The sequence below is a fragment of the Theropithecus gelada genome, chromosome 1 (genome assembly GCF_003255815.1).
Source record: "Theropithecus gelada isolate Dixy chromosome 1, Tgel_1.0, whole genome shotgun sequence".
Lineage (NCBI taxonomy): Eukaryota > Metazoa > Chordata > Mammalia > Primates > Cercopithecidae > Theropithecus > Theropithecus gelada.
Window position 1 is genome coordinate 25673423 of NC_037668.1, and position 25837 is coordinate 25699259.

At 50.7% G+C, this 25837-nt stretch overlaps 1 protein-coding gene across 3 annotated transcripts; it reads left to right on the top strand.

Annotated features, from left to right (window-relative positions):
• Window positions 1–25837, top strand: LOC112619193 (sodium/potassium-transporting ATPase subunit alpha-2). Of its 3 annotated transcripts, XM_025377121.1 has the most exons (23): window positions 1–138; window positions 5163–5267; window positions 5456–5515; window positions 7461–7664; window positions 8191–8304; window positions 8545–8679; window positions 9385–9502; window positions 11805–12073; window positions 12907–13105; window positions 13235–13344; window positions 13522–13656; window positions 14345–14534; window positions 14665–14840; window positions 18880–19016; window positions 19542–19692; window positions 19832–20000; window positions 20237–20391; window positions 20645–20768; window positions 20968–21113; window positions 21299–21429; window positions 24018–24119; window positions 24271–24362; window positions 25660–25837. In XM_025377121.1, exons 1-23 carry the CDS (start codon window positions 127–129, stop codon window positions 25686–25688), a joined length of 3063 nt encoding a protein of 1020 aa, XP_025232906.1. In that variant the 5' UTR covers window positions 1–126; the 3' UTR covers window positions 25689–25837. The 3 variants fall into 3 exon arrangements, with proteins under 3 accessions (XP_025232906.1, XP_025232915.1, XP_025232926.1); XM_025377130.1 differs by lacking the exons at window positions 5456–5515; window positions 7461–7664 and having other exon boundaries at window positions 127–138; window positions 5163–5258; XM_025377141.1 differs by lacking the exons at window positions 1–138; window positions 5163–5267; window positions 5456–5515; ... (3 more) ...; window positions 9385–9502; window positions 11805–12073 and adding an exon at window positions 12657–12776.

Here is a 25837-nt window from a genome sequence, read left to right on the forward strand (position 1 = left end):
AGCTACCCTGTTGCTTTGGCTGTCTCTGTCTGCCAGGGTCTCCGGCTGTCCCAGACGGGCTGGTGTGGGCTTGGGATCCTCCTGGTGACCTCTCCCGTTAAGGTCCCTCAGCCACTCTGCCCCAAGATGGGCCGTGGGGTGAGTATCCCTAAAGAGCAGGGGTCGCACTCTGGAGGGTGAGGGAGGCTGCCGAGGAAGGATGAAGTGAGAATGGGATGTGGAAGGAGAGGGAGAGAGAAGCTGAGTGGGATACTTGGAACTTGAAACTAACAGTCTCCAAACTACCAATGCGTGTACAGATCCCACGGCGGTCACATACCCTAGTGCTCTCCTCTCCTCTGCCTGCCCCTGGCCCCCTACCCACAGTTAGACCCACAGCCCACCACACACACCCCTTCCATCTCTCCCTCCACCCCACTCCCACATCTCTAGCCCTTCCCTGCGGCAGTCCTTCCTCTCACTGCATCTCCCGGCCTCCCAGCTGAAAGGATGTTTGGCACCGCGAGTCCTCGTCTTTGCCACCCCCTGAAAATACCCATTCCTCTGGGAGTCGTAGCCTGAGAGGTTGGGGGTCCATTTTGAGCTTAGAGAGGGGCAGTGGAGCATCCGGCTCCCAGAGTCACCAAGGAGTTCCGGACACCAGTTCCAGGGGCCCTGAGTGCCAAGGACAGCTGGGCGGGGTGTGGGGAGGAAGAGCGATGCGCCCCAGCCCCTACCCCAGCACCCCTCCGGATGTCCCGAGCAGCATTGTCCGTGGGCTCCAAGCCATGGGCTTTGAGGACTTTCCCAAAGGCTGATGACAGTGACCCCCCCAGTCCACCCATCCATGGCATTCTGCAGCAATGGCTACACCAAAGGGAAGATTAACAACCTCAATGGGGCGGGCAGGGAGAGGGCTTTGAATTCTTGGAAATGAAATTCCCATATGGAGAAGAGTGGCCCAGTCCCTTTACATGCTGTGCCTGGCTGCTTTCCTTTTGTGGAATACTGGCAACAGAGGACACAGAGGGAAAGGGCATGCTGAGGAACGGGAGGGTGTGAGGAAGATTGTGCCTAGGGGGAGCCATGGGTGTTTCTGGGCCCAGGAGGAGTCAGGCAAGGACGTGTTATTGCACCGAGTTGAACAGCTGGGAAATCTTGAGCCTGGACACCAGGGTTCCTGAGCTAGAGTGGGAGCCATAAATAGAATCAGAGTGCATGCATGTATCTGCATGTCTGTGTCTGTGTGTGTGTGAGTGTGTGTGTGTCCTGACCACGTGTTCTCCATAGGCGGGGAGTCCTGCAGTTACTCATGGATGAGTACCTGTGTTTGTGTCTCAGCAGGCAAATTTGTAAATGTACAAGCCTTCAAGCCTGCACAAGCATAAATGTCACTGTGTGGGGTGCTTGAGAGTCTGTGAGCCTGCCCTTAGGAGCTGTGAGGTATGGGTTTCACGGAGGAAGAGGTCATAGCTGCGGGAACATATACAGTCTTGGGACCTTCAGCTGCATCTTGACATCTCTGGCTGCCCGTGGAAAGGGCATCCCCAGCTGAGATGCAGGACCTCTGAGAAGAGGCAGGGGTTAAAGGATCAGATAAGCCCTTCACTTCCCCCATCCAAGTGAAGAGAGAAGGAGGGAAGGTAGCCCCCTACCCTGCTCCATCTTAGAGCAAGGTAGACCCAGCTCAGGAGGTCCTGCTTAGGAGGTGATGAGACCTCAACTTTTCCAGTCTATCTTTTTCCCCTAGAACCCCAAAACTCCCCTTAATCACCATCCTCAGTTGCTGTGGGTGATGCAATAACAAGATGAGGAGCAGGTCTAGGCTGTTTAAATTAACAGTCTGGGTGAGGTGGGGGTACTTAGGACCTGGAGCTTAGAGTTCAACCTACCAGAGACCCCTGAAGAGGGAAAGCATCTGCTACCCACAACCTGTTCTAGGGATGATTTTGCCTCCAATCCCTTCTCCCCTGCATCTCCACTGCAGAGGCAGTCTTAACTGTCCCCCCATTACCCAGTGGCTGTGAAGGGCAGCGTGGGAGCTGGGGGAAGGGACGACACTGGTGGGAGGGAGCGCAGCCTGCTCCAGCTGCCACTGAGAGGCTGAGATGGGGGGAGCGTTGGCGGATTCCCAGCTGCCCCCACTCTGTCCCAGCCTCTGGCTTTCTCAAAAAGGACTCTCTGTTCTCCTTCAGCATTCAAGACCTAGAGAGGAGGACTTGTGGTTGGGGGAGGGAGGAGCAGAGGGAGGTTGGGGGGGGTCCTTGCTTCCTCTCTTTCTTTCTTGCCTGGGCAGCCGCTGGCCCCAAATCTCTGCAGGCTCCTGGCTGCAGAGCCTGAGATCCTTGCCAGGACAGAAGGAGGGGGAAGGGGCAGTGTGTCCCAAGTTTTCAGCCTGCCGGAAAACCGGGCGGGAGCTTGGGGAAAGCAGGCACTGCATGGAGCTGCTTAGCTCAGCCACAATCCAGCATGCCAAAGTGCATGGACCAGCAAGTTTTTAAAAAGCATGCATTTGATTCCAATTTTATGAAATTTATTTTGCATCTGAATATATAGAAATTCCTCTGCACCCTGCTCCTCTACCCACAGACCCAGCGCTGCTCCTCTGTGTATGCCCAGGCCCTCTTCTGTCCCTGAAGTTCCTGAGGGTCACACTGAAGCTCAACCAGCCTGATCTCTTGCCTCTGGTCCTTTGATTGCATTTCATCCTTTTCTCAGCTCTGTCCCACCACAGACAGTTAGTGAATCTAAAGCACTTCAATCCATTCAATTAAATGAATCCTCTTAGGTCACCCGGGAAAGGGAGAGGTAGAACCATTCAAAAGCCTTTCCCCATCCCTTCCATTGGGCTGCTCGGTCTCCCCAAGAAGATCAGGCTTTAGGAAGCCAAAATTATGCCAGATTCACAGATGCTTCAGGTGGAAACAAATGCACAATTTGACTGGTCACCTTTTCTGAGATGAGCACTTCTGAGCAACACAGCCTCTAAAAGCTCCTATCCTTTTAAATCACTGGTATCTTGGGACCAACAGTGTTGACTTCTCCCTGCATTCCCCACCCCTACCCTTGCTTCTGATTGTACTGGTCAGACTTCTACCTCTCTAGATGCTGAATTGGTGACCTCTTATGAACAAGACAACTGCCACACTTCTGGGATTGCTCCTGACTCTGATAAGTAAAAAATGCATTACCCTGGAGCACAAAAGACTTAGGGCAGTGAAGCTCTTCCATATGATACCACAATGGTGGATACACGTAACTATACATTTGTCCAAACCCATAGAATGTACACTAAGAGTGAACTCAAACTTAAACTCTGGGCTTTGGACCATAAAGATGTGTCAATGCAGGTTCATGATTGCAACAAATGTACCACTCTGATGCAGGGTGTTGATAGTGGGTGAGGCTGTGCATGTGTGGGGGCAGGAGATATATAAGAACTTTCTCTACTTCCCACTCAATTTTGCTGTGAACCAAAAACTTGCTCCAAAAAAGTATATTTTTTAAAAAGCAAACAAAACCCCCAAAACTCCATTATCCTGCAAAAAAAAAAAAAAAGAAGAAGAAAAAAGGGCAAACACCTTGGCTGTGGATCCTACCCAGGTATCCACTCTTCATGGGAAACAAAAATTACATCATAGTGTGGGAAAGCTAATTCCTGAAAGCCTAGTGCAGACTTTGCAGAATCCAGTGGAGAAACAGGCACCAGGTGGAAACCGAGAAGCCCCTCTATGACAAGGACTCTATTTCCTGAGGGAAGTGGGAGGAGAGAAGACTGGGGCAGAAGAGGAAGAAGGTACCTTTTTGGGAACTTTTCATGGCTGCCCAGGCCTTCCTCAGCCTCTATCCTATTCTATCACCCCAAGAGGGCCTCCTCTTAGAAGGAAAGATTTCCCACCCTCTCCCCCAGAAGTTCCCTGTGAGACCCTGGAAGGCTGGTGGTGGTGAGCCCACAGGCCCTGGAGTGGAAGGGAAATCAGGAGCCTCATAAGGCTACAATTAAAATGTCCATCTGGTCAGGCGCTGTGACTCACACCTATAATCCCAGCATTCTGGGAGGCTGAGGTGGGAGGATCACCTGAGCCTAGGCAATATAGTGAGACCTTATATCTAAAAGAAAGAAAGAAAGAAAGAAAGAAAATTGTTTTAAATTAGTTGAGTGTGGTGGTGCATGCTTGTGGCCCCAGCTACTTGAGAGGCTGAGGTGGGAGAATTGCTTGAGCCCTAGAAGCGGAGAGTGCAGTAAGCTGAAAATGTACACTGCGTTCCATCCTGGGTGACAGAGTGAGACCCTGTCTCAAGGAAAAAAAAAAGTCCCTCTGATTCACCAGATAACCCAGGAATGTCTAGACTTAAAAGCTATATATATTGTAGTTTTAGATTTATTCTCAGATACAATTGCTTTTGTTTTGGGACAAATGGGGCTCAGTTCCCATGTTACCCAATTGTGCTTTGAGGGGTCCAGTCCTTTGAGTTGCCTCCTGTCTAGTAACAGGCAGGCCTGCCCAGCAGGATGGAGAGGGCTCCCAGCACACCCCATGTCTCCACTTCCTGGGCATTACCTGACTCTCCAGCTACTGCCTCCTCTCAGTCCATCAGGCCTGCTCTTTCCATCCCTACCATTCCACCACCAGACCTTCTCTTCTGGACACGTTCCTGCCTAACCCCCTGGCTCCCCTAAGACTCTTACTCCCCCAAGTTCCTGAGTATTTCTAGCCCTCTCTAAGTAAAATTGCCATGGTGTTGGGCTAAGACATTCCTACAGAGTGATTCTACTCCCTCGACAATCCCCCACAAAACCCTGTCCACTCCCTTCCAAAATTTTCCCAAATAGTGTAGGATACAGGTTTTCAAAATTTTTGTTTTGTTTTGTATTTAGCAGCAGGGTCCTTTCAGCGAACAAAATCTTAGCAGACACCCAAGCATTAAACAGCTCAAGTGGTGCTTTTCAGTCCTGAGCCCCTCACCCTTCTCTGAAACTCACATGGGAGCCCCTGCTTCTGCCAATAGTCTACAGACTGAGGGCCTAGGGTCCCTCACCCTCCATCCCCCCGGTCTCCCCAAAGGCAGCCACTGTTTTTGAACCCAGCACCCCCACTGCCTGGGCTCCCTGGCTAAGTGGTGGGAATGGAGGCTCCAGCCCCTCTCCTCCCTGACCCTCTGGCTCTCCCTTCCTCCCGCAGGCCGGCCGTGAGTACTCACCTGCCGCCACCACGGCAGAGAATGGGGGTGGCAAGAAGAAACAGAAGGAGAAGGAACTGGATGAGCTGAAGAAGGAGGTGGCAATGGTGAGGGAACTGCTGGGCCGTGGAGGAGGGGCCCCATGCTGGGAGAGCTGTCCCTGCAGCCCTCAGAGGCTCAGAGAAACTCCGTGTCCCCCCATGCTGCTCACCTCACCCCTGCGCCCTGCAGTGCCCTCATATGCATCTTAGATACCTCCTCCCCAAAATAACTCACCCTCCCTTCCCTTCCCCAGGATGACCACAAGCTGTCCTTGGATGAGCTGGGCCGCAAATACCAAGTGGACCTGTCCAAGGTGAGTGGAGGAGCTTCTAGGGAAGGAACAAAAGAGGCAAGGAAACCATGCAGCATCAAGGTGGCAGGAGCCTTAAAACTGTAACCCAGCCTTCTTTACAGATGAGGAAACTGAGGCCCAGAAATAAGGGACTGGCCCAAGGTCATGTGGCTAGTTGGTGGCACAGACAGAACTAGAATCTGGATCCCCTGCATCCTAGCCCAAAGCTCTCTCCCTGTATGCCCTAGAAGCCAGGACTCCCTATGACCAAGACCCCAGAGGGCCTCCAGGCAGGGCCCTTCCCTATACCCCAAGCAACTTCAGTTGCACACAGCCTTCCACAGAGCTGACAGCTGACGCACATGGGCTGACAGCCCATTCCTGGGGTTACAGTGATTTGCTGGGCCCCTGCTACATGTGTGACATTGTGATAGATGCGTTACATACATTTCTCTAATCTTTACAACAACCCTTTGAGATAGATATTGCAGACCTGTTTATTAAACAAAGGAGATGCAGAGAGGGAGAGTAACTTCCCAAGGTCACGTGAACAGTAACTGGTACAATCAATTGCTAAGCCCTTCAATTAAAAATTTGTTTAAAAATCATTAATCAAAAAATGCTGGGTGTGGTGGCTCATGCCTATAATTCTAGCACTTTGAGGGGCCGAGGCAGGCAGATCACTAGAGGTCAGCAGTTTGAGACCAGCCTGGGCAACATGGCGAAACCCCATCTCCACTAAAAATACAAAAATTAACTGGGCACACTGATGGGCACCTGTAATCCCAGCTACTCGGGAGGCTGAAGCAGGAGAATCGCTTGAACCCAGGAGGCGGAGGTTTCAGTGAGCCGAGATTGTACTCCAGACTGGGTGACAGAGTGAGACTCCATCTCAAAACAAACAAACAAACAAACAAAAATTTAGTGGATGTATATCTCCTTTATGGGCCTTCCCTGCCTGCTCTGTCTAAAATTCTATGCCCCTATTCCTTTACCTTACTTTATTTTCCTTAGTAACGCTTTTCACTATCTGGCACTAATATATTTGTTTATTGTGTGTCACCTCTCCAGATCATAAGCTCCTCAAGGGCAGGGACTTTGTTGGTCTTGTCCATCTCTGCATCCCCAGGGTGACAATTGTGCCCGGCAGTGGATACACATTTATTAAATGAATGAATGAATGAATGAATGAAAAAAAAAAAAAAGAAATGGTCCCTGCTTTAAAGGAGCTCAAAGTCTAGTAGCAGAAAAAATGCAGTCATAGGATTCCAACGCAATATGGTGAGTGCAGCTCTAGAATCAAGTATAGAACACCATGGGGAACCAGAAAGAAGCATCTGAACCAGCCCGGGGCTGAGGGAATAGGGCCAGGCGAGGCTTTCTGTGGAAAGTGTCAGGTGATTGCCAAAGTTGTGTGACACTGACACACACCAGGGTGTGGAAGTGCCCACCTGTAGTCCCAGCTACTTGAGAGGCTGAGGTGGAAGGATTGCTTGAGCCCAGTGTTCGAGGCTGCAGTGGGCTATAACTGCACCACTGCACTCCAGCCTGGGCAACACAGCAAGAACCCATCTCTTAAAAAAAAATCTAGGACTCTCCTAGAATCCTTGATAAAACAATCTGAAGGAAGAGAGATGGGGGAAAAAACAATTGAGGTGTCTTTCCAGGAAGCTTATCCAGACTGCCTCCAGGGGAGATGTTAGGGTCCTAACCATAGGTGTTGTCTCAATCCAGTAAAATTAGGGGTGGAGCCCAGTCAAACCCTTCTCAGCCCTCAAGCCCTCCAAGTTGCATCACAAATACCACCTCCTCCATGTAGTCTGTCCTGATGGTCCCCCACCCCTTCCAACCAGGTGGGACTTTCCACCTGGGCATTCTTCCCATGCCCGGGAGCTGAAGGGATGGGCATGGTGAGGGGCTGGATTGCTCCGGATGCGTGCCCCTACGCCTCTCCTTGCTCCCTCAGGGCCTCACCAACCAGCGGGCTCAGGACGTTCTGGCTCGAGATGGGCCCAATGCCCTAACGCCACCTCCCACAACCCCTGAGTGGGTCAAGTTCTGCCGTCAGCTTTTCGGAGGGTTCTCCATCCTGCTGTGGATTGGGGCCATCCTCTGCTTCCTGGCCTACGGCATCCAGGCTGCCATGGAGGATGAACCATCCAACGACAATGTGAGCCCACACGCCTGAGCCCTGGAACAGCCCGTGATTGTCCTCTAATCCTGAATCCCCAACATAGTTGGGGGGTGGGCAGGGAACAAGGCCCTCACATCACAGTCCTACAGATGCCCCTGCACCTTAGGCTGGAAAGGGGTGAGGCTTCTATACATATTTGTAAAGCACTCCCCCTACACAGCACACGCACATTCACATACTCATTAATTAATGAAATGATCTCTCCTGTTCCTCCTCACTTAAGTGAGCCTGTCTGTATGCCTGGGTCTTCATCCGCTAGCAAAATCCCAACCCTGGGAACATCCTAAGACTTTCCCTCCTGTTTCTAGTCTTAGCAGGCTTGAGGTTGGCAGATCAAGGGGAAGGTTAGTGAGAAGGGCTTTCCTCTACTATCATCACTCTCAGTCACAGACAAAGGTATGGGCTCTCATCTTGGATGGCACTGCCTGCTCATCCCAAGTGGCAGCTGCCCCTTTAGGGTTGGGGGGAAGGTCAGGTCCCTGAAACTCTTTCTCCTTACCAGCTATATCTGGGTGTGGTGCTGGCAGCTGTGGTCATTGTCACTGGCTGCTTCTCCTACTACCAGGAGGCCAAAAGCTCCAAGATCATGGATTCCTTCAAGAACATGGTACCTCAGGTAAGATGGCAGGGCTGGGCTCTGGGCTAGGGTGTCAAGTTTTGGCAAGAGTCCAGCTCATCTTCTGTCAACTCCTGTGCTCTAAGATGGAGATGGGCAGAAAAGATCCTCCAACTTTCCCTGCCAGCCCCTAATTTTTCATGGGGCTTCTCCTTCTGCTTGGCGGTGGGGGGAGGCCAGCAGGAGAATAAGGCAGGGGCAGAGACAAGCATTTCATGCGCTGCCTGTGGCTCCCCACAGCAAGCCCTTGTGATCCGGGAGGGAGAGAAGATTCAGATCAATGCAGAGGAAGTGGTGGTGGGAGACCTGGTGGAGGTGAAGGGCGGAGACCGCGTCCCTGCTGACCTCCGGATCATCTCTTCTCATGGCTGTAAGGTGAGGAGGTCATACCGGAGCAAGCACTTGAGTCTAAGGAGCAGGCTGTGTGCACAGCTGAGAGGGGTCCAGTGAGGTTTAAAGGTGGAGAGACCCAGGTCCAAATGTCAACACCTTGCCTATGCCCCTGTTAAACCTTCTCTCAGTGTGGGGGGCTTGTGCAGTGCCTCCTTGCATCTGTGTGTTACAAATGCTTTATGCCCCAGGTATTTCTTTGTTGTCCACTTTTTAGCAATCATGTAATGAGTACCAATTATGTGTCAGCTGCTTTATAGATGTTCACATGTGCTATCTGATGTAATTCTGAAAGGGTGGTATAATCATGCAGGGCTGCTGCATGTGGCCACACACGTTGCATTCTGAATGACCCCAGGAGGTGCATTTTCATAAACTTCAGTTAGTGGCTCCCCCTGTGGTTGTGCAAGGCAGCGATTCTGTTTACATTCCCCATTTTACAGTTGAGTACGTGGAGGTTCTGTTGGTTAAGCAAGTAACCTAAGGTCACATGAGAAGTCAGGAGGAGTCAGAATTCCAAACCAGAGCAGGGGCAATAGATGAGTAATGCCATAAATATGTGATGAGGGCAAGTGTAACTTTGTTCCTCATGTCATGAAGATTGAATGTGGTTGGAGGTGGTTCAGGAGACAGCTGTGTGCATACAAGTGGCTCTGCCAGTCTGATGACTATGCACCCCTTCCTCCTCAGGTGGATAACTCATCCCTAACAGGAGAGTCGGAGCCCCAGACCCGCTCCCCTGAGTTCACCCATGAGAACCCCCTGGAAACCCGCAATATCTGTTTCTTCTCCACCAACTGTGTTGAAGGTGAGAAGCCAGCCTGCACCCCGTAGGAAAGAGTCTGAATCCTAAATCCACGGTCAGGAGGAAGGGCTCTGGTAGTACTTATCTGGCAAAAGCTCTGCCATTGGTGGCGCAATTGAGGAGTCAGGGGGCCCTGAATATTATGGAAACACCCTCCAGAAAGCAGGGTATTGGCTGGGGGCAGCCTGACTCCATGGGAAATATGTCTCCCTTCCCCAGGGAGATCTCTGTTCTGTCCACCCCAAGGACTGAGTGGATTCCAAAGCTTTCAGGTATCGGGTTAAGAACCCCTTACACATGCGCACACACGGATGCACATACACTCAGAACCAACCTGGATTCTTAGGAGTCTTTGGATTTGATTGATGCTTCGATTCCTTGTGGTTCTGGGCCTAGCTTCCTCCTTCTCTAACCTTTGCTTTGACCAGAGCCCCAGGGTGTGGGAGTGCCAGGAAAGCATTCCGGCCTGGTGACCACTTGGGCCCTACTTCAGGCTGCTTCTAAACCTTTGTTACACCAAAAGACATGTTTCACCATGCACAGACTATCCAGTTTGCCCCATCCCTGTTCTGAGTTCTAGAGATAAACAAAGGTCAATAAGAACTCCCAGAGCTGCCATCACTTAACGGCAGGGGTCCAAGCACAACTGAAACCTGTGTCCTCTGTGGTCAAGCCAGTGAGCAGAGTCAGGGCTGACTCAGAGAAGGAGTAGGAGGAAAAAGACAGAAGGAGGCCTCAGTAGACCAATGGCCTCTGAAAATAGGGCAAAGGAGGCCTCATATCCCAATCCACACTTCCCCTATCCATTACTCATTTCTCCTCAGTATATTATGTTTGTCTGGATTTTTTTTTCCCTCCTTCCACAAGTTGGAACCACAGTCACTGCCTGGAATCCACGAGGGATTGGTTCCAGGACCCCCTTGGTTACCAAAATCCGAGGATGCTCAAGCCCCTGATATGAAATGGCATAATATTTGCATATGACCTGCGCACATCCTCCCATATACTTTAAATCACCTCTAGATTACTTATAATACTGAGTGCAATGAAATTTTTATACTGTTTTCATTTTAAATTTGTATTATTTATTGTTGCATTGTTATTTTTATTTAGCTCCAAATATTTTCCATCTGAGATTGGTTGAATCTGTGAACGTGGAATCTGTGAATACGGAGAGCCAACTGTACAAATCAAAATCACCACACATTACATTTCCTAAGTTTTTTTTTGTTTTGCTTTTGAGACAAGATCTTGCTTTGTCACCCAGACTGGAGTGCAGTGGTGCGATCGCAGCTCACTGCAGCCTTGACCTCCCAGGCTTAAGCGATCTCCCACCTCAGCCTCCAGAGTAGTTGGGACTACAGGCGTGTAACACCACACCCAGCTAATATATATGTATATATGTTAAATATGGGGTCTCACTATGTTACCCAGGCTGACCTCAAACTCCTGGGCTCAAGTGATCCTCCTACTTCAGTCTCCCAAAGTGCTGGGATTACAGGCATGAGCCACTGAGCCTGGCCAAATTTCCTAAATTTTTAATGCACTGAGATTTTGAAATTTACATTTCCCACAATTGATTTATTCAGAAATGCCTAGTAATATATTCCTATTGCTTACTCTGCGATTGGCTTTGAAAAGCAGAAAGGAAATAAATGAGATATTTGTTGGGCACCCACTATGTTCCAGGCACTGGTCTAAGTATATTGGAGCATGATCTCATCTAAATATTAAAACAACACCGAGATAGGAATTCAAGCAAGGATTCAAACCCAAATTTGGCTGGCTCCAATGTGCCTGCTTTCTTCAATACACCACCCTTCCTTCCTGGAAGACCCCTGTGATGTCACACAAGGGTTAGCAATTGCCTGACTTCCTCTATAGAGATTCATGCCTAATGTTGAGAAAGAAAAATCTTAAGACTGATTGGAAAATCCATAATGAGTACTTCACTTTGTGTTCATAATACACTTTTGGATGGTATCAAGTATGGGATTGATTTTACCAAAATGCCACAGGCAATTTTTATTTATTGAATTTCCTCTATTTGACCTTTGAGATTATTTGCAAGCTTCTCCCCAGGCTCAAGTACAAGAGAAAATAATTTGCTATTGTATTGATTCTGGGATTGGCGATCTATCCAGGGAAAGGAAGGTCAAGTGGGGACAATCTACTGAAAGTGGCCTCCAGATCTGCAGCTTGGGTTCATCTACCCTGTGATGGTTTTCCTTGATCAGGAAATAGGATGGGACTGCAGTCCCTGGGAGCCACAAGGCACCCAACCTGATGTCCTACCATGTTGCAGGCACTGCCAGGGGCATTGTGATTGCCACAGGCGACCGGACCGTGATGGGCCGCATAGCCACTCTCGCCTCAGGCCTAGAGGTTGGGCGGACGCCCATAGCCATGGAGATTGAACACTTCATCCAGCTGATCACAGGGGTCGCTGTATTCCTGGGGGTCTCCTTCTTCGTGCTCTCCCTCATCCTGGGCTACAGCTGGCTGGAGGCAGTCATCTTCCTCATCGGCATCATCGTGGCCAATGTGCCCGAGGGGCTTCTGGCCACTGTCACTGTGAGTGGGTCAGGCCGAGGTGCCATCAGGGGAGGGTCCCACTACTCTTTCCTCAAAGTGATAGAGGCACAGTTGCTTGTAGCTTCTCAGTACTTTTTCCCCCTAGAGTCACATATTGGATGCGATACTCAGAGATCACTTAATACATGGCTCAGAGTTTGAGTTGAGAAATCTCAGGTGGGGCTATACTTGGGTACTCAATTTCTCTTTTTTTGAGCTTGTCACGGTTATCTTTTCTCACGATCTGCCAGCAGTATGGGTCTCATTCCGGCCAAGTCTCCTGTAGATGCTGTCTCAAAGGTCACTGGTCACTAACCAGCAAATCCAGTGACCTTTTCTCAGCTCTCCTCCCTAACTCTGCTGCTGAAACAGATACTGCTGTCCACCCTCTTAGCATTCTCTCTTTTGTCGATTGCTGTGATGTGTCACTATCCCGGTTCGCTTCTCCTCTGTCCCTTCCTGCTCCCCTTATAGTGATTCTCAGGCCTCAGCTCTCTGTTCTTCCTACACCCTGAGTGAGAGCCAATCTCCTCCCAGTTTCCAGTGTCCCTTCTGTGTGGATGACTCGGACTTCCCTTTGCCCAGCTCTGCTCTGGCCCTCTCTGGAGCTCTAGCCAAATGTCTTAAACCCCCTAATGGGCATTTCATCTTAATAGATACTCATGATCTCAACACATCTAAAATTGAACATTCATTATTTATAGCTAAGTCCCACCCATTCAAGTTAGTGGAGTAGAATCAAGGGAGGAGGAATGGAGCCACGGTCTAGGGTAAGGTTATGGCCATCTCTGGCTCCAGCCTTAACCTTTTTTATTCTCCTCTTTCTCTACCAGGTGTGCCTCACCCTGACAGCCAAGCGCATGGCGCGGAAGAACTGCCTGGTGAAGAACCTGGAGGCAGTGGAGACGCTGGGCTCCACGTCCACCATCTGCTCGGACAAGACGGGCACCCTCACCCAGAACCGCATGACCGTCGCCCACATGTGGTTCGACAACCAAATCCATGAGGCCGACACCACCGAAGATCAGTCTGGTGATTGGGTGCTCCAGAGGGAGTGGAGAGCATTAGAGGACACTGAGAGCAGTGGCATGGCGGGGTGGGTGGGTGAGATAAAGGCTCTAAAGGGAGCCATGCTCCTGGTTCTCCCTCATTTTCTCCCAGGGGCCACTTTTGACAAACGATCCCCGACTTGGACAGCCCTGTCTCGAATTGCTGGTCTCTGCAACCGTGCCGTCTTCAAGGCAGGACAGGAGAACATCTCTGTGTCTAAGGTAGGAGATCAGGACACACAATAGGTGTGTTTTGGGGATGTCTCCAAAGACCTCTTGCTGGCCCCAGCTTTCCTTCTCACATGCTGTGGCTGCGTTAGGGATTTCAGTGCCCCCTTCACCTGATCCTCCACTCCCTTCCCTCCCACGCTGACACTGAATTCTGGTCTCTTCTGGCAGCGGGATACAGCTGGTGACGCCTCCGAGTCAGCTCTGCTCAAGTGCATCGAGCTGTCCTGTGGCTCAGTGAGGAACATGAGAGACAGAAACCCCAAGGTGGCAGAGATTCCTTTCAACTCGACCAACAAGTACCAGGTCTGCTTGGGTTGCCAGGACAGAGGAAGAGAGAGGGATAGAAATAGGTGAGGGTAGACAAAGCCAAGGGGACTCATCACTAGGAGGAGTGGGGGTGTCTGAAGGTCACGTTCCCTCCCCCTGCCAATCTCCCCAGGACAGCTCCTATGACTGCATGTCTGGTTGCAAGTAGACCCAGCTCCCAAACTTTACTCCATCCCTTACTACAATCTGTCACTCTCTCAACTCTTCTTCCCATAGCTCCCCATCCTCTGGCCTAGCCTTCCAACTCTTCTACCCCAGTCAGTGAAACCATAATTCTGTAATTCCTTTATGGTGCCCCTTAGCCTTTAGGCCAAGAATGTAATCTCAGCATTCCACATGATCCATAGAGGTAAAGCCCCCTGAGGCCAGGTGGTGTTGGGGATGCTGAGGAGGGAGCCGTCCAGCCCCTACCACAGTGCCTGTCTTAAACTGACCTCAATAAATATTTGTTGAATGAATGACTGTCTTACGGAAGTGGCTGTCAGGTTACAAGTGTTGGAACTATGAGGTCAAAACACCTCCCTGCACAAGGAGATTCTCTTTGTTGACAATCTTGGATGGATCCGGGTTACTTTACTAAGGTGGTTTCCTTACCAGCTGCTGCTTTATGCCGCGCTACCAAGACAAGCATGGCCATCTCTGTAACTGCCTGTCGTCTCTCCAGCTGTCCATCCACGAGCGAGAGGACAGCCCCCAGAGCCACGTGCTAGTGATGAAGGGGGCCCCAGAGCGCATCCTGGACCGGTGCTCCACCATCCTGGTGCAGGGCAAGGAGATCCCACTCGACAAGGAGATGCAAGACGCCTTTCAAAATGCCTACATGGAGCTGGGGGGACTGGGGGAGCGTGTGCTGGGTGAGAGGCCAGAAACAGGAGGCCCAGAAGGGGATTCCCAAGCCTCTGCAGCATCCCTGGGATGAGGGACTGTGGGGGCGTCCAGGAAGCCATTCTGTGGCTCTCACTGCTCCCTTCTGCCCCCTTTCAGGGTTCTGTCAACTGAATCTGCCATCTGGAAAGTTTCCTCGGGGCTTCAAATTCGACACGGATGAGCTGAACTTTCCCACGGAGAAGCTTTGCTTTGTGGGGCTCATGTCTATGATTGACCCTCCCCGGGCTGCTGTGCCAGATGCTGTGGGCAAGTGCCGAAGCGCAGGCATCAAGGTACTGGCCTCCCTTCCTCCCCTCCATCCTAGCCTCCCTCATGCCAGAGGTCAAGGAGCTGCAGTGGCTGCTGCCCTGGGGAGGCCCAGGCCACAGTGACCTCCTTCCCACTGACTCGTAGAAGAAGCTGTCCATCTGCAAGGAAGGGCCCACCCCTGCCTTGGAGCACTCACCCTCATCCCTTTTGCCCATAGAGGCCGCTCAGAGAGGCCATTGTCCCATGCCCCTCCTCTCCCTCCCTGGAACAGCTCATTGTCCCATCTGCATGTGCATCCTTCCATTCTGATTTGAAGCACAACCTGTCACTCCTATTTTGGAGACCTAGTTGTCCTACTCTCTTCCCAGCTACTGCCCACCCTCTCTGTCAACTTAGGATGGGATTAGCAGGCTCTTGTATGCTCCCAGTGGCTCAGCCCATAACCCCACAGAATGCCTCCAACTCAAGGTTCTCTTGTTCAACTGCAATTGCTTCTCATTGACAACTCCCTCCTTTGTGCTATGTTTGTTGTTCATTCAACAAATATTTATTATTTACTCTGTATCAGACACTGTGCAAGGTGCAAACTCTAGCACCTTGCACAGTGTCTGATACACAGTAAACAATTTGTGTCACATGACACATCCAGATGGGTCCAGGTTCTGTGGGTACTGTGCCAGGGAGGATGCATATAAATCATGCACTATTCTAAGCACTAAACCTGTATGATTTCATTTAATCTACACAACAACCCTGGGAATAAGCACTAGTATTTTTCCTTTTTTACAGAGAAGGAAACTGAGGCACAAAGTAAAATGCCAAGGCCACACAGCTGGTGTAAGTCATAGAGCCAGTACTTGAACCAAGGCAATCTGCTATTTCTTAACTATCACACCAGGAGACTTGGGGCTGTGTGTATATGTGGTTTCTGAACCCCATAACCACTCTGTCTCCAAGGCAGGCATCATTATCCCTGTTAAGAGTAAAACAAGGCAGGCTGGGCGCGGTGGCTTAAGCCTGTAATCCTAGCACTTTGGGAGGCCGAGACGGGCGGATCACGAGGTCAGGAGATTGAGACCATCCTGGCTAACCCGGTGAAACCCCGTCTCTACTAAAAAATACAAAAAAAACTAGCCGGGTGAGGTGGTGGGCGCCTGTAGTCCCAGCTACTCCGGAGGCTGAGGCAGGAGAATGGCGTAAACCTGGGAGGCGGAGCTTGCAGTGAGCTGAGATCCGGCCACTGCACTCCAGCCTGGGGGACAGAGCGAGATTCCGTCTCAAAAAAAAAAAAAAAAAGTAAAACAAGGCTGGGCACAGTGGTTCATGCCTGTAATCCCAGCACTTTGCGGGGCCGAGGCAGGTAGATCACCTGAGGTAAGGAGCCTGAGACCAGCCTGGCCAACATGGTAAAACCCCATCTCTACTAAAAAAAAAAAAAAAAGGAAAATGAGATGAAAATAACCCAAAAGTGGGGGGGGGCGCGCCTGAAACCACCTCTTTGGGGGGCTGAGGCAGGAGAATCACTTGAACTCGAGAGGCAGAGGTTACAGTGAGCCGAGATTAGGCCACTGCACTCCAGCCTAGGCGACAAGAGCAAGACTCCATCTCAAAAAAAAAAAAAAAGTAAAACAAATGGAAACTACAAGTGGGTAAGTTGTTTTCCCAAAACAAAACTGCCAGTAAGCGATGGACTGGGACTATGAAGCGTGGTCGGCTTGACCGGAGAGCCTGAGCTCCTGCTGCTTGGCCAGTGCCTCTTTCTGTGATCAAAACCATCACAGAGGCCCGGCCAGAGGACCTCTACAGGAAATCAGCTCAGGGAGGTATTAATTCTGCCTCAGAGAACTGGACGATGTTTGACAAAGGGAATGATATTTGAGCTGGGCTTTGGAGGTCAGAGTATTCTGCAAGGCAGCGAGGGAGAGGAAGGCACGTCAAGATCAGAGAACAGTGCGTACCCTGGCGTGACTAGACTGTATGGGGCGTGTGTAGGGCTTGGCAGGGGAGAGGTGGCAAGGAGCACTGGGGGTTGAGACTGGAACGTTGGGTCAGAGCCAGTTGGAAGGACTTGGCTTAAATGCCAGACTTGGGCTTTATCCTGCAGGCCACAGAGAGCCACCAGTGTCACGGGGGAGGCTGAGCTTTTAGGAGACTACCTGGGTTGAGGAGGGACTGAATCTGGGGAAGAACTGGAGTCAGGGAGAGACAGGTTAACAGGCCATTGCCGTAGTTCAGGCAAGGAATGATGACCTGAACTAGGGCAGCAACAAAGGGAGTGGAGAGGAATAGCCATGTTTGAGAAATGTTTTAAGAACTTGGTGACCAAACTGGATATGGAAGGTGAGGAAGACAGGAGAGAAGGGGACAGGATAATTAGATAGGGCAACATCTAAGGTAGGGAGCAGTTGCAGGCTTGGTGGGGTGGTGGGAGTAGAGAAAAGGAGTTCAATGTTGACTTTAAGCTTGAAGAGTCTATAAGATAGCCCAGGAGAGACAGATGTTCCAGCGAACATTGGAGTATGGCTTAGAGCTCATGAAAGACAGTCAGGACTGGAGATTTGAATCTCATTAGCGCAAGGGTGCAAACTAAAGGCTTATAGTATATTTTATTATATTGCCCAGGAAGAGCAGACAGGTCAAGTGAAGGGAGGAGAATGAAACCCTGTGCCAAACCAATATTTAGGGGCAAGAGGAACCAGTGAGGAGGGGAGAGGGTGGTAGGACCCAATGCCATTTAATCTTCATGACCACCTGGGAAGGCAGGAATCATCTCTGAATTGTGCTGAGACCTCAGTGCTTGACTTGCTTGAGGTACTGTAGCTGGAGAAGGTCAGTGTTTAAACTTGAGCCCCTCATTCAACTCCAAAGCCGCTGCTTCTTCCATCCTACTAGGCGGCTGCCCTGAGAAGCTGGGAAAGAGCATGCAGAGGAGTGGAGGGAAACCAGAAATGGAGGAGTGTGTGGAAGCCAGGGAGGGCAGGGTTTCAAGGAGAGGAGGTCAACGGTGCCAAATGCCTCAGAGGGGTCAAGTAGGATGAGGACAGCAAAGACACTTTCATTTTTCAATTGAGAGGCCCATTTGGCCTTTGGGTGGCAGTTTCAGTGAAGTGGTGGGAGCGGAAGAGAAGGCAGCGGGGACTATAGAGGCTTCCTTTTCAGTATTCATGGGACTTGCCCCACAAGCCCACACATGCAAATGTTATCCTAACCCAACTCTGCTCACCTCATGTTTAGAATAGCCACATAACCCGTCAGATGCCAGCCACCCTCCCCATCCCAACTCCATTCACTCTGCAACAATAGCAATGAACATTATGGTGAAGGCAGGGACCACCGTGCCTTACACCAGGGAAGATGTCAGAGGAGGTGGAGGCAGGGGTGTTGTCTCCATCTTATTCCTGTTCTGTCCATTACATTCCTGCAGTGATCAGTATTTCACACTAAGAACCTCATGTCCTATTTCCAAGCCCCTGTGTATTTGAGCAAATTGTAGGCCCTCTCTAAGTCTTGGTTTCCTCATGTGTAAAACAAAGGAGTTGTTCAAGGGTCCTTCCAGCTCCAACTGCCTTGAAGCCCATGAAATCCAAACTCTAAAATAATCTCCTAAATAATCCCAAAGATTTGAGGCTTCTCTTTCAGGGGATCCTCATGAACTTGTTACTCTGTTATGGATACTTTCCTGCACTTAAGCAAACTATCTCTCTCTAACCCTCTGAACATAACACAACTTGCCATTATCTTTCTTCCTCACCCACCCACCCAAATTTGCACACACACACACACACACAAGAATCCCCACCCTACATACACACACACACCCCCTTCCCCCCACACACAAACAATCCCCACCCCCCACCCACAAACACACGTCCCCCCCACACACACACACACCCCAGACACACACACACACACACACACACAGCCCCGCCCCCCCAACACACACACACACGCCATTATTTCGGGGCTGGGATCTGCCCCAGTTTTCTCTCACTTTGGGAGAGGAATAGGAGGGGGATAAACTCTTAATACTGCTTTCCTTTTGTCTCCTCTCCTTCCCACTAGGTGATCATGGTAACCGGGGATCACCCTATCACAGCTAAGGCCATTGCCAAAGGCGTGGGCATCATATCAGAGGGTAACGAGACTGTGGAGGACATTGCAGCCCGGCTCAACATTCCCGTGAGTCAAGTCAACCCCAGGTGAGGCCTCTGCAGGAAGCCCCTGCTCCCCCTATCAACACGTCCTCTTGCACAGAAGGCTTGGGTGTCCCCTGGGGGTATTTGGACAGCATTTCTGGGACCTTTATAGGTCTTACCTCTGACACTACCGTGACTGGTTCCTCAGCCCTGAGCTTGTGTCCAGGCTGTGCCACTGAATTCCCGTGTAACCTTGGGGATGTCACATTCCCACCCTGAGCCTCCATTTTCTCACCACAAAATTAGGATGCCATCTCCATTGCTGTAGGAGTGGGATGTGAGTAAAGAAACTAGCCCAGGGCCTAGCAAACTGCACTTACGACTGCGATGATCCCATGGTGAGGATTTAGAGTCCCATCCTCAAAGAGAAATGGGGAAAGTGAGTACTGAGGAGAGGAGAACTGAAGCAACAGAGGAAGCAGGCTCAGCAGGGAGCTTGCAGGCCGTGGTGGTGAGGAGAGGCAGGGGGCAGGAGGGGCTGGTACAGGTGCCAGGAGTCAGCTGTCCCTGCCCCCACCCACCCTCCAGAGAAGCCAAGGCGTGCGTGGTGCACGGATCTGACCTGAAGGACATGACATCGGAGCAGCTCGATGAGATCCTCAAGAACCACACGGAGATTGTCTTTGCTCGGACATCTCCCCAGCAGAAGCTCATTATTGTGGAGGGATGTCAGAGGCAGGTGAGCATAGCCATGGGAGGCAGATGACAGGCAGGAACCGGGGAGGCAGGGACAGGGCCAAGACAAACATGGAGTGAGGGGTGAGGGGCCAGGCTTAGACAGGGGTTTCATCCTCAAGTGCTGGCTGTCTTCCCTCCAGGGAGCCATTGTGGCCGTGACGGGTGATGGGGTGAACGACTCCCCTGCGCTGAAGAAGGCTGACATTGGCATTGCCATGGGCATCTCTGGCTCTGACGTCTCTAAGCAGGCAGCCGACATGATCCTGCTGGACGACAACTTTGCCTCCATCGTTACGGGGGTGGAGGAGGGTGAGGAGGTTGCATAGGCTGGGATGGTTCACAGGATACTGAAGCCAGCACCTCTGTTCCCCGTCCCTTTACCCCAGTTGAAGAATCATTCCATGACTGTAGGCAGCCCAGCCTTCTTTAGCTTCCCTTGAACACAAAATCTTCCTCTCTTGGGAAGACCGGCAGCCATGCTTCAGGGGCTGGGGGTGGGGAAGAGTCCCTCTGACCTCCCTGATGCCCTCAGAATCTCCCCACAGGCCGCCTGATCTTTGACAACTTGAAGAAATCCATCGCCTACACCCTGACCAGCAACATCCCGGAGATCACCCCCTTCCTGCTGTTCATCATTGCCAACATCCCCCTGCCTCTGGGCACTGTGACCATCCTCTGCATTGACCTGGGCACGGATATGGTGAGCAGAGGTGGTGGAGGAGGGGACAGGCAAAGCAATCATGATGGCACAGTGGCAGGGGGAAGGGGTGTACTGGGGCAGCGGCCCCAGCTGTGGGGGTTACAGGAGACACGCACAGGCCTGGAAGACAATGGGGTCTGAATACATGCTTTTTTAACTGTGTCAAAGATCTTCACTGTCGAAGATCAATTGCTCCTGTCGTCTCCTACGCCCTTTCAAATGCCCTCCCTGCCCCACTTCCTACCGCACACAGGTTCCTGCCATCTCCTTGGCCTATGAGGCAGCTGAGAGTGACATCATGAAGCGGCAGCCGCGAAACTCCCAGACAGACAAGCTGGTGAATGAGAGGCTCATCAGCATGGCCTATGGACAGATCGGTGCGCCAAGCCCTGGGGCTCAGGAGGGAACCCCAACAGGATTCTTTTCCCAGCTTTCAGAGGAATGAGCCCCAAGCAAAATTCCAGGACAGGGGCCAGCTACCCAAGGGTCAGGGACCTCCATCTCTGGCCCTGAGGGGCTGTGCCCCTTCTGCTTCCTGCTCTGACCCTGCCCCTGCCTTTGCCCCTCTACCCACAGGGATGATCCAGGCACTGGGTGGCTTCTTCACCTACTTTGTGATCCTGGCAGAGAACGGTTTCCTGCCATCACGGCTACTGGGAATCCGCCTCGACTGGGATGACCGGACCATGAACGATCTGGAGGACAGCTATGGACAGGAGTGGGTGAGTGACACTGTGTAAGTGCAGTGCACATGTTTGAAGGTGTGGGGAGCTGAATGCCTGGCAGGAGTGGCCAGTAGTGGCCAATAGGGACTGGGGCTAGGGGTGGATCAGGAGAAACCTTGCTACCTTCTGGTCTTACCCTTTCCTCCGACACTTTCATCTCTCTCTGCCCACCCTCCCTCCAGACCTATGAGCAGCGGAAGGTGGTGGAGTTCACGTGCCACACGGCATTCTTTGCCAGCATCGTGGTGGTGCAGTGGGCTGACCTCATCATCTGCAAGACCCGCCGCAACTCAGTCTTCCAGCAGGGCATGAAGTGAGTGCCCGCCCCATGGCACCTGCCCGCCCCGGCTCCGGGCACACTCACCAACCCACACAGGCCAGGCTTCCCACTCAGCCCTGGCCCAGAGTTGTAAGGAGGGCGTCAGATTTTAATCTTCCATCTGTATATCCATAGATAGGCTTCATATGGAAGAGAGAAGCCATGCTTCAAGCTCCTAATTTTGCATTTTGTTATCGTCTCTCTCCACCTTCCTTCTCTCCCCCCCTCCCTCCCCCCTCCCTCCTTTCACCCATCTCCTACTTGAGTACCACCTGTTCCTATCCTTTGCCCATCCCCAAATTCAGTGTCTTTTATGCCCACCCCTGGCTTTCCGCAGGCAGCCTAGTTTATAGCACTTGCACTGTGGTTCTGGAGGCCACACACTGCCGAGGATCCAGTTCAGTGCCTTCTTGCAGTGTGAGTTACAACGTGCCAGGCACTGTGCTAAGTGCCTAACACATTGTTTAGCCTCACAATAGCTCTATGAGGTGGGTATTACTGTTTACATTTCATGAATAAGAGGCCCCAGACAGGTTAAATGATGTGTCCAAGGTCACCAAGATGGTAAGGGTTCACCAGACCTGTCTCTAAAGCCCAGCCCTGGCTACTACCCAACATTTCTGTGCTCACACCATCTGGCACTGTTTGGAACTCAATAATGACTGTGATTCTAGCATGGGTGGTGGTTGAGCGCTGAAGGTTTCATGCTGGTTTCTTTTATTTTCTCCTACCATAAACAATGGCCACAATTCTTCACATGAGCTTGTCACAGTTTCTTAGTTTGGGGCTGGGGAGGGTGGGGAGAAGATGCCAAAGTGAAGTTAATAACACTTAAGGTCCAAGGGAGAACCAAGTGAAAAGCCTGTTAGATAAATAAAGGTAATATGAAGGAAGGAGATTCCAGTAAGCTAAAAATACTAATGGGAAAAAATGCAGTTTGAAGAGAACAAGGAGCAGAGATTCTTAAGAAATTGGGTACAGTTCTGGAACCTGGGACTTGCTATGCACTGAGTGGACAACACAGGAAGATGCGAACGTGGCCACACTGGCTACATCCAGCCCATCTTAGAGGCAGATGGGAAAAATAGCAAATGAAAGTCTGGCTGGGTACAGAGGAAGAGTACTAATACCACTGCAGGCCTCACCTTAGGTCCCTGGGCCACTGGGGATCCTCAGAGATACTATTTGCCTTATTTTGAAAAGATTTATGAAAATAAAGCACCCACCTATGAGAAGGCAACCAGGCTTACTAATGTGCCATTCTTAGGCAAAAGCCAAGAGCACATATCATGAAGTAGTGATCGAATGCTGATCCACAGTTCTGTTTGGAAGCCATGGATAGTTCTAATTAATTTTAAATGGGAAAATGTATTCAATACTTATTCACAAATGTAGCTTGAGAGACAAACAATTAAATGTGGCCTTTACAGAAGAAAATAAGGAGGTCTTTAGTGAGTGAAAATTTGGAAATCACTGGCCTGAACCAAAAAGAGGTACCTTGTGTAAGAATACAAAAGATGAAGCAGCAGGGCACAGTGGTTCACACCTGCAATCCCAGCACTTTGGGAGGCCAAGACAGGAGAATCACTTGAGCCCAAGAGTTTGGTACTAGCCTGGGCGCATGGTGAAACTCTATCTCTACAAAAAAATACAAAAATTAGCAGGGCATGGTGACGCACACCTGTAATTCCAGCTACTGGAGAGGCTGAGGCAAGAGGATCACTTGAGCCCAGGAGGTGGGGGTTACAGTGAGCTGTGATTGTGCAGCCTGGGCAACAGAGTAAGACTCTGTCTCAAAAAAAAAAAAAAGTGGAATAACAATATGACTAACATTTTCCATGTTTCAGAGCTTTCCACGTGTTATCTCCCTTAATCTTCCCAGCAACCCTATGATAAAAATGTAAAATCTCCATTTTATAGAGAGGGAATGTGAGGCTCAGAGAAATTCAACATTGCCTGCAACCCAAAACTAGTCAATGGCAGAACTGGGAATAGATACCACCTGTCTGACTGCAGAAACTGCCCTCAGAACCTCCTTATTCTATCCTGCTTTTCAATTCTGATACAGTGAACATATATTAACCACTTATTATGCAGTGAGCATCCCCTTTACATTCTCTGAATTCAATATCTATGATGAAACCACCACCAGGAACTGTGGGAGATGCTGAGACGGTAGAAGACATACATGGGCCCTGCACTGAAGGAGCTTTCGAGCATCTTGCTCGGGAGACGACACTTTCACGGGCCCTATGCCTGGAGCAATAACAAGATCATGAGACAGGCCCCATGTTGACCACCATGTCTCCAGTACAGAACACATCACCCAACACCTAGAAACAATTATTTAATGAATGAATATACGTGCAATAGACAACATTCGGAGGTAAACTCAGTAAGCAGAAAAACAAATAACATCTTCCTTTGGTTACATAAAGCATGAGAAGAGGATGTTGGAAGAAGACATGGGACTATGTCATTTAGAATTCTCTCTCATCTTTCCCTTGCACCCCAGGGGTATCCCAGGATCTCTGCCTCCTTGATCCCCCTTCACCTGCTACCCTCCTTTCTTTGCCTTTCAGGAACAAGATCCTGATTTTTGGGCTCCTGGAGGAGACGGCGTTGGCTGCCTTTCTCTCTTACTGCCCAGGCATGGGTGTAGCCCTCCGCATGTACCCGCTCAAGTGAGTGTCTCTTTCGGGCAGCCTGAGTAGTCATATAGGGAGCCTTCAGCCTCCTCCAGGATCCAAGTTCTGATCGGTTTGAATGCTCCTTTATGTGATGGCCGCCAAGCCGACCTCTGATGCTCCTGACACTCTTCTCCATTGCTTTCAGAGTCACCTGGTGGTTCTGCGCCTTCCCCTATAGCCTCCTCATCTTCATCTATGACGAGGTCCGAAAGCTTATCCTGCGGCGGTATCCTGGTGGTAAGCCCCTCCACATCCCCCCCAGCAAAGTGCAAGCCCCTCCACCAGCTCCTCCCTCCAGGACCATACACAGACTCCACTCCCACTACTGGTTCCTGCTCCTGTTCCTCAACACCCTCAGATCCTGGGGTCCCAGGTCCCAGGAGCCCTGACTCTTTCGAATGTGTTGTCTCTGCCCTCTTCCTGTCAGATTCTAAGTCCCGCCTAACTCATAGTTGGTCTCTGAGGCCCTTCACCTTCCACCTGAAACTACAGAACATCAGAATTAGAAGGGCCTTTCCAGGTCACCTAGTCCCACCTCCATATTTTACAGATAGAGGAGGCTCAGAGGTGAATCTGTTCAGGGTCGCAAAGCAAAGAATAGCAGGACTGGTACTAGAACCCAGGCCTCCTGATCCCCATGCATCAACCGACAAGTTATTGGTTTTCCTATAAGTGTTTTTTTATCACTTAGTAGAGGTTAAAATATGGTGGCTTACAAACCAAATACTGTCCAGGAATACTGTTTGGTTTGACCTGTCCCATATTTTGTGTGTGTGGGGAGGAGGGGCGATTAATTGGTCCAGTATAGAAAATTTGGGGTCTTTCACATAAAATCTGAATTCGACTTCTCCTGAAGAATCAGAAGAGCTGTTAACCCCGTGTCCACATCTCTGCACAGCAATAATGGACAGCTGCTCCCTTAGACTCTCATTCGTTACCTGAAGAGGCCCTGTGGCATTTGCATTTTCACCCCCGACCTACTCTGCCCCAGCCTCCACTGTGCTAAATACAAATCTCCCCTAAAGGCAGGCTCACCCTCCCTTCCTTTGACCTATGGCCCCAGCTCACTGGACCTGCCTCTCCTCCCTTGCACCTTCCTTTTTTTTTTTCTTTTGAGACAGAGTGTCGCTCTGTTGCCTAGCCAGGAGTGTAGAGCAGTGGCGCGATCTTGGCTCACTGTGCAACCTCTGCCTCCCGGGTTCAAGCAATTATCTTGCCTCAGCCTCCAGAGTAGCTGGGATTGCAGGCACATGCCTCCACGCCCAACTAATTTTTTGTATTTTTAGTAGAGACAGGGTTTCACCGTGTTAGCCAGGAGTCTCGATCTCCACCTGCCTCGACCTCTCAATGTGCTGGGATTACAGGCGTGAGCCACTGCTCCTGGCCTCCTTTCACCTTCCTAAGCCACTTTCCTCAGTGCCCTTCACCAGGCTTCTCCTTCTACCTGGCCTCAGCGACCCAAGCCCCTAGGATATTGATATCTTGCCTTCTCTTAAGTTCACATTGCAATCTCCACTCCCAATCTCTCTAACAGGCTGGGTGGAGAAGGAGACATACTACTGACCCCATTGGAAGAAGAACCAGGCACAGAAAGATGGGGAGCTCTGGAGGTGTTGTGGGGATGGTGATGGAGAGGGATGGAAATAACGGGTGGCGTTGGGTGGCAAGATTTGGGGAGAGATAATGAGGCAACTCAGCAGGCTAAGTTGCGG

Bases quoted from the DNA above. Each gene is read 5' to 3' on its own strand.
- LOC112619193 (XM_025377121.1), top strand. The intron at 13,657-14,344 runs GTCTGCTTGGGT...TCGTCTCTCCAG, and splicing joins ACTCGACCAACAAGTACCAG to CTGTCCATCCACGAGCGAGA. The intron at 20,769-20,967 runs GTGCGCCAAGCC...CTCTACCCACAG, and splicing joins CATGGCCTATGGACAGATCG to GGATGATCCAGGCACTGGGT.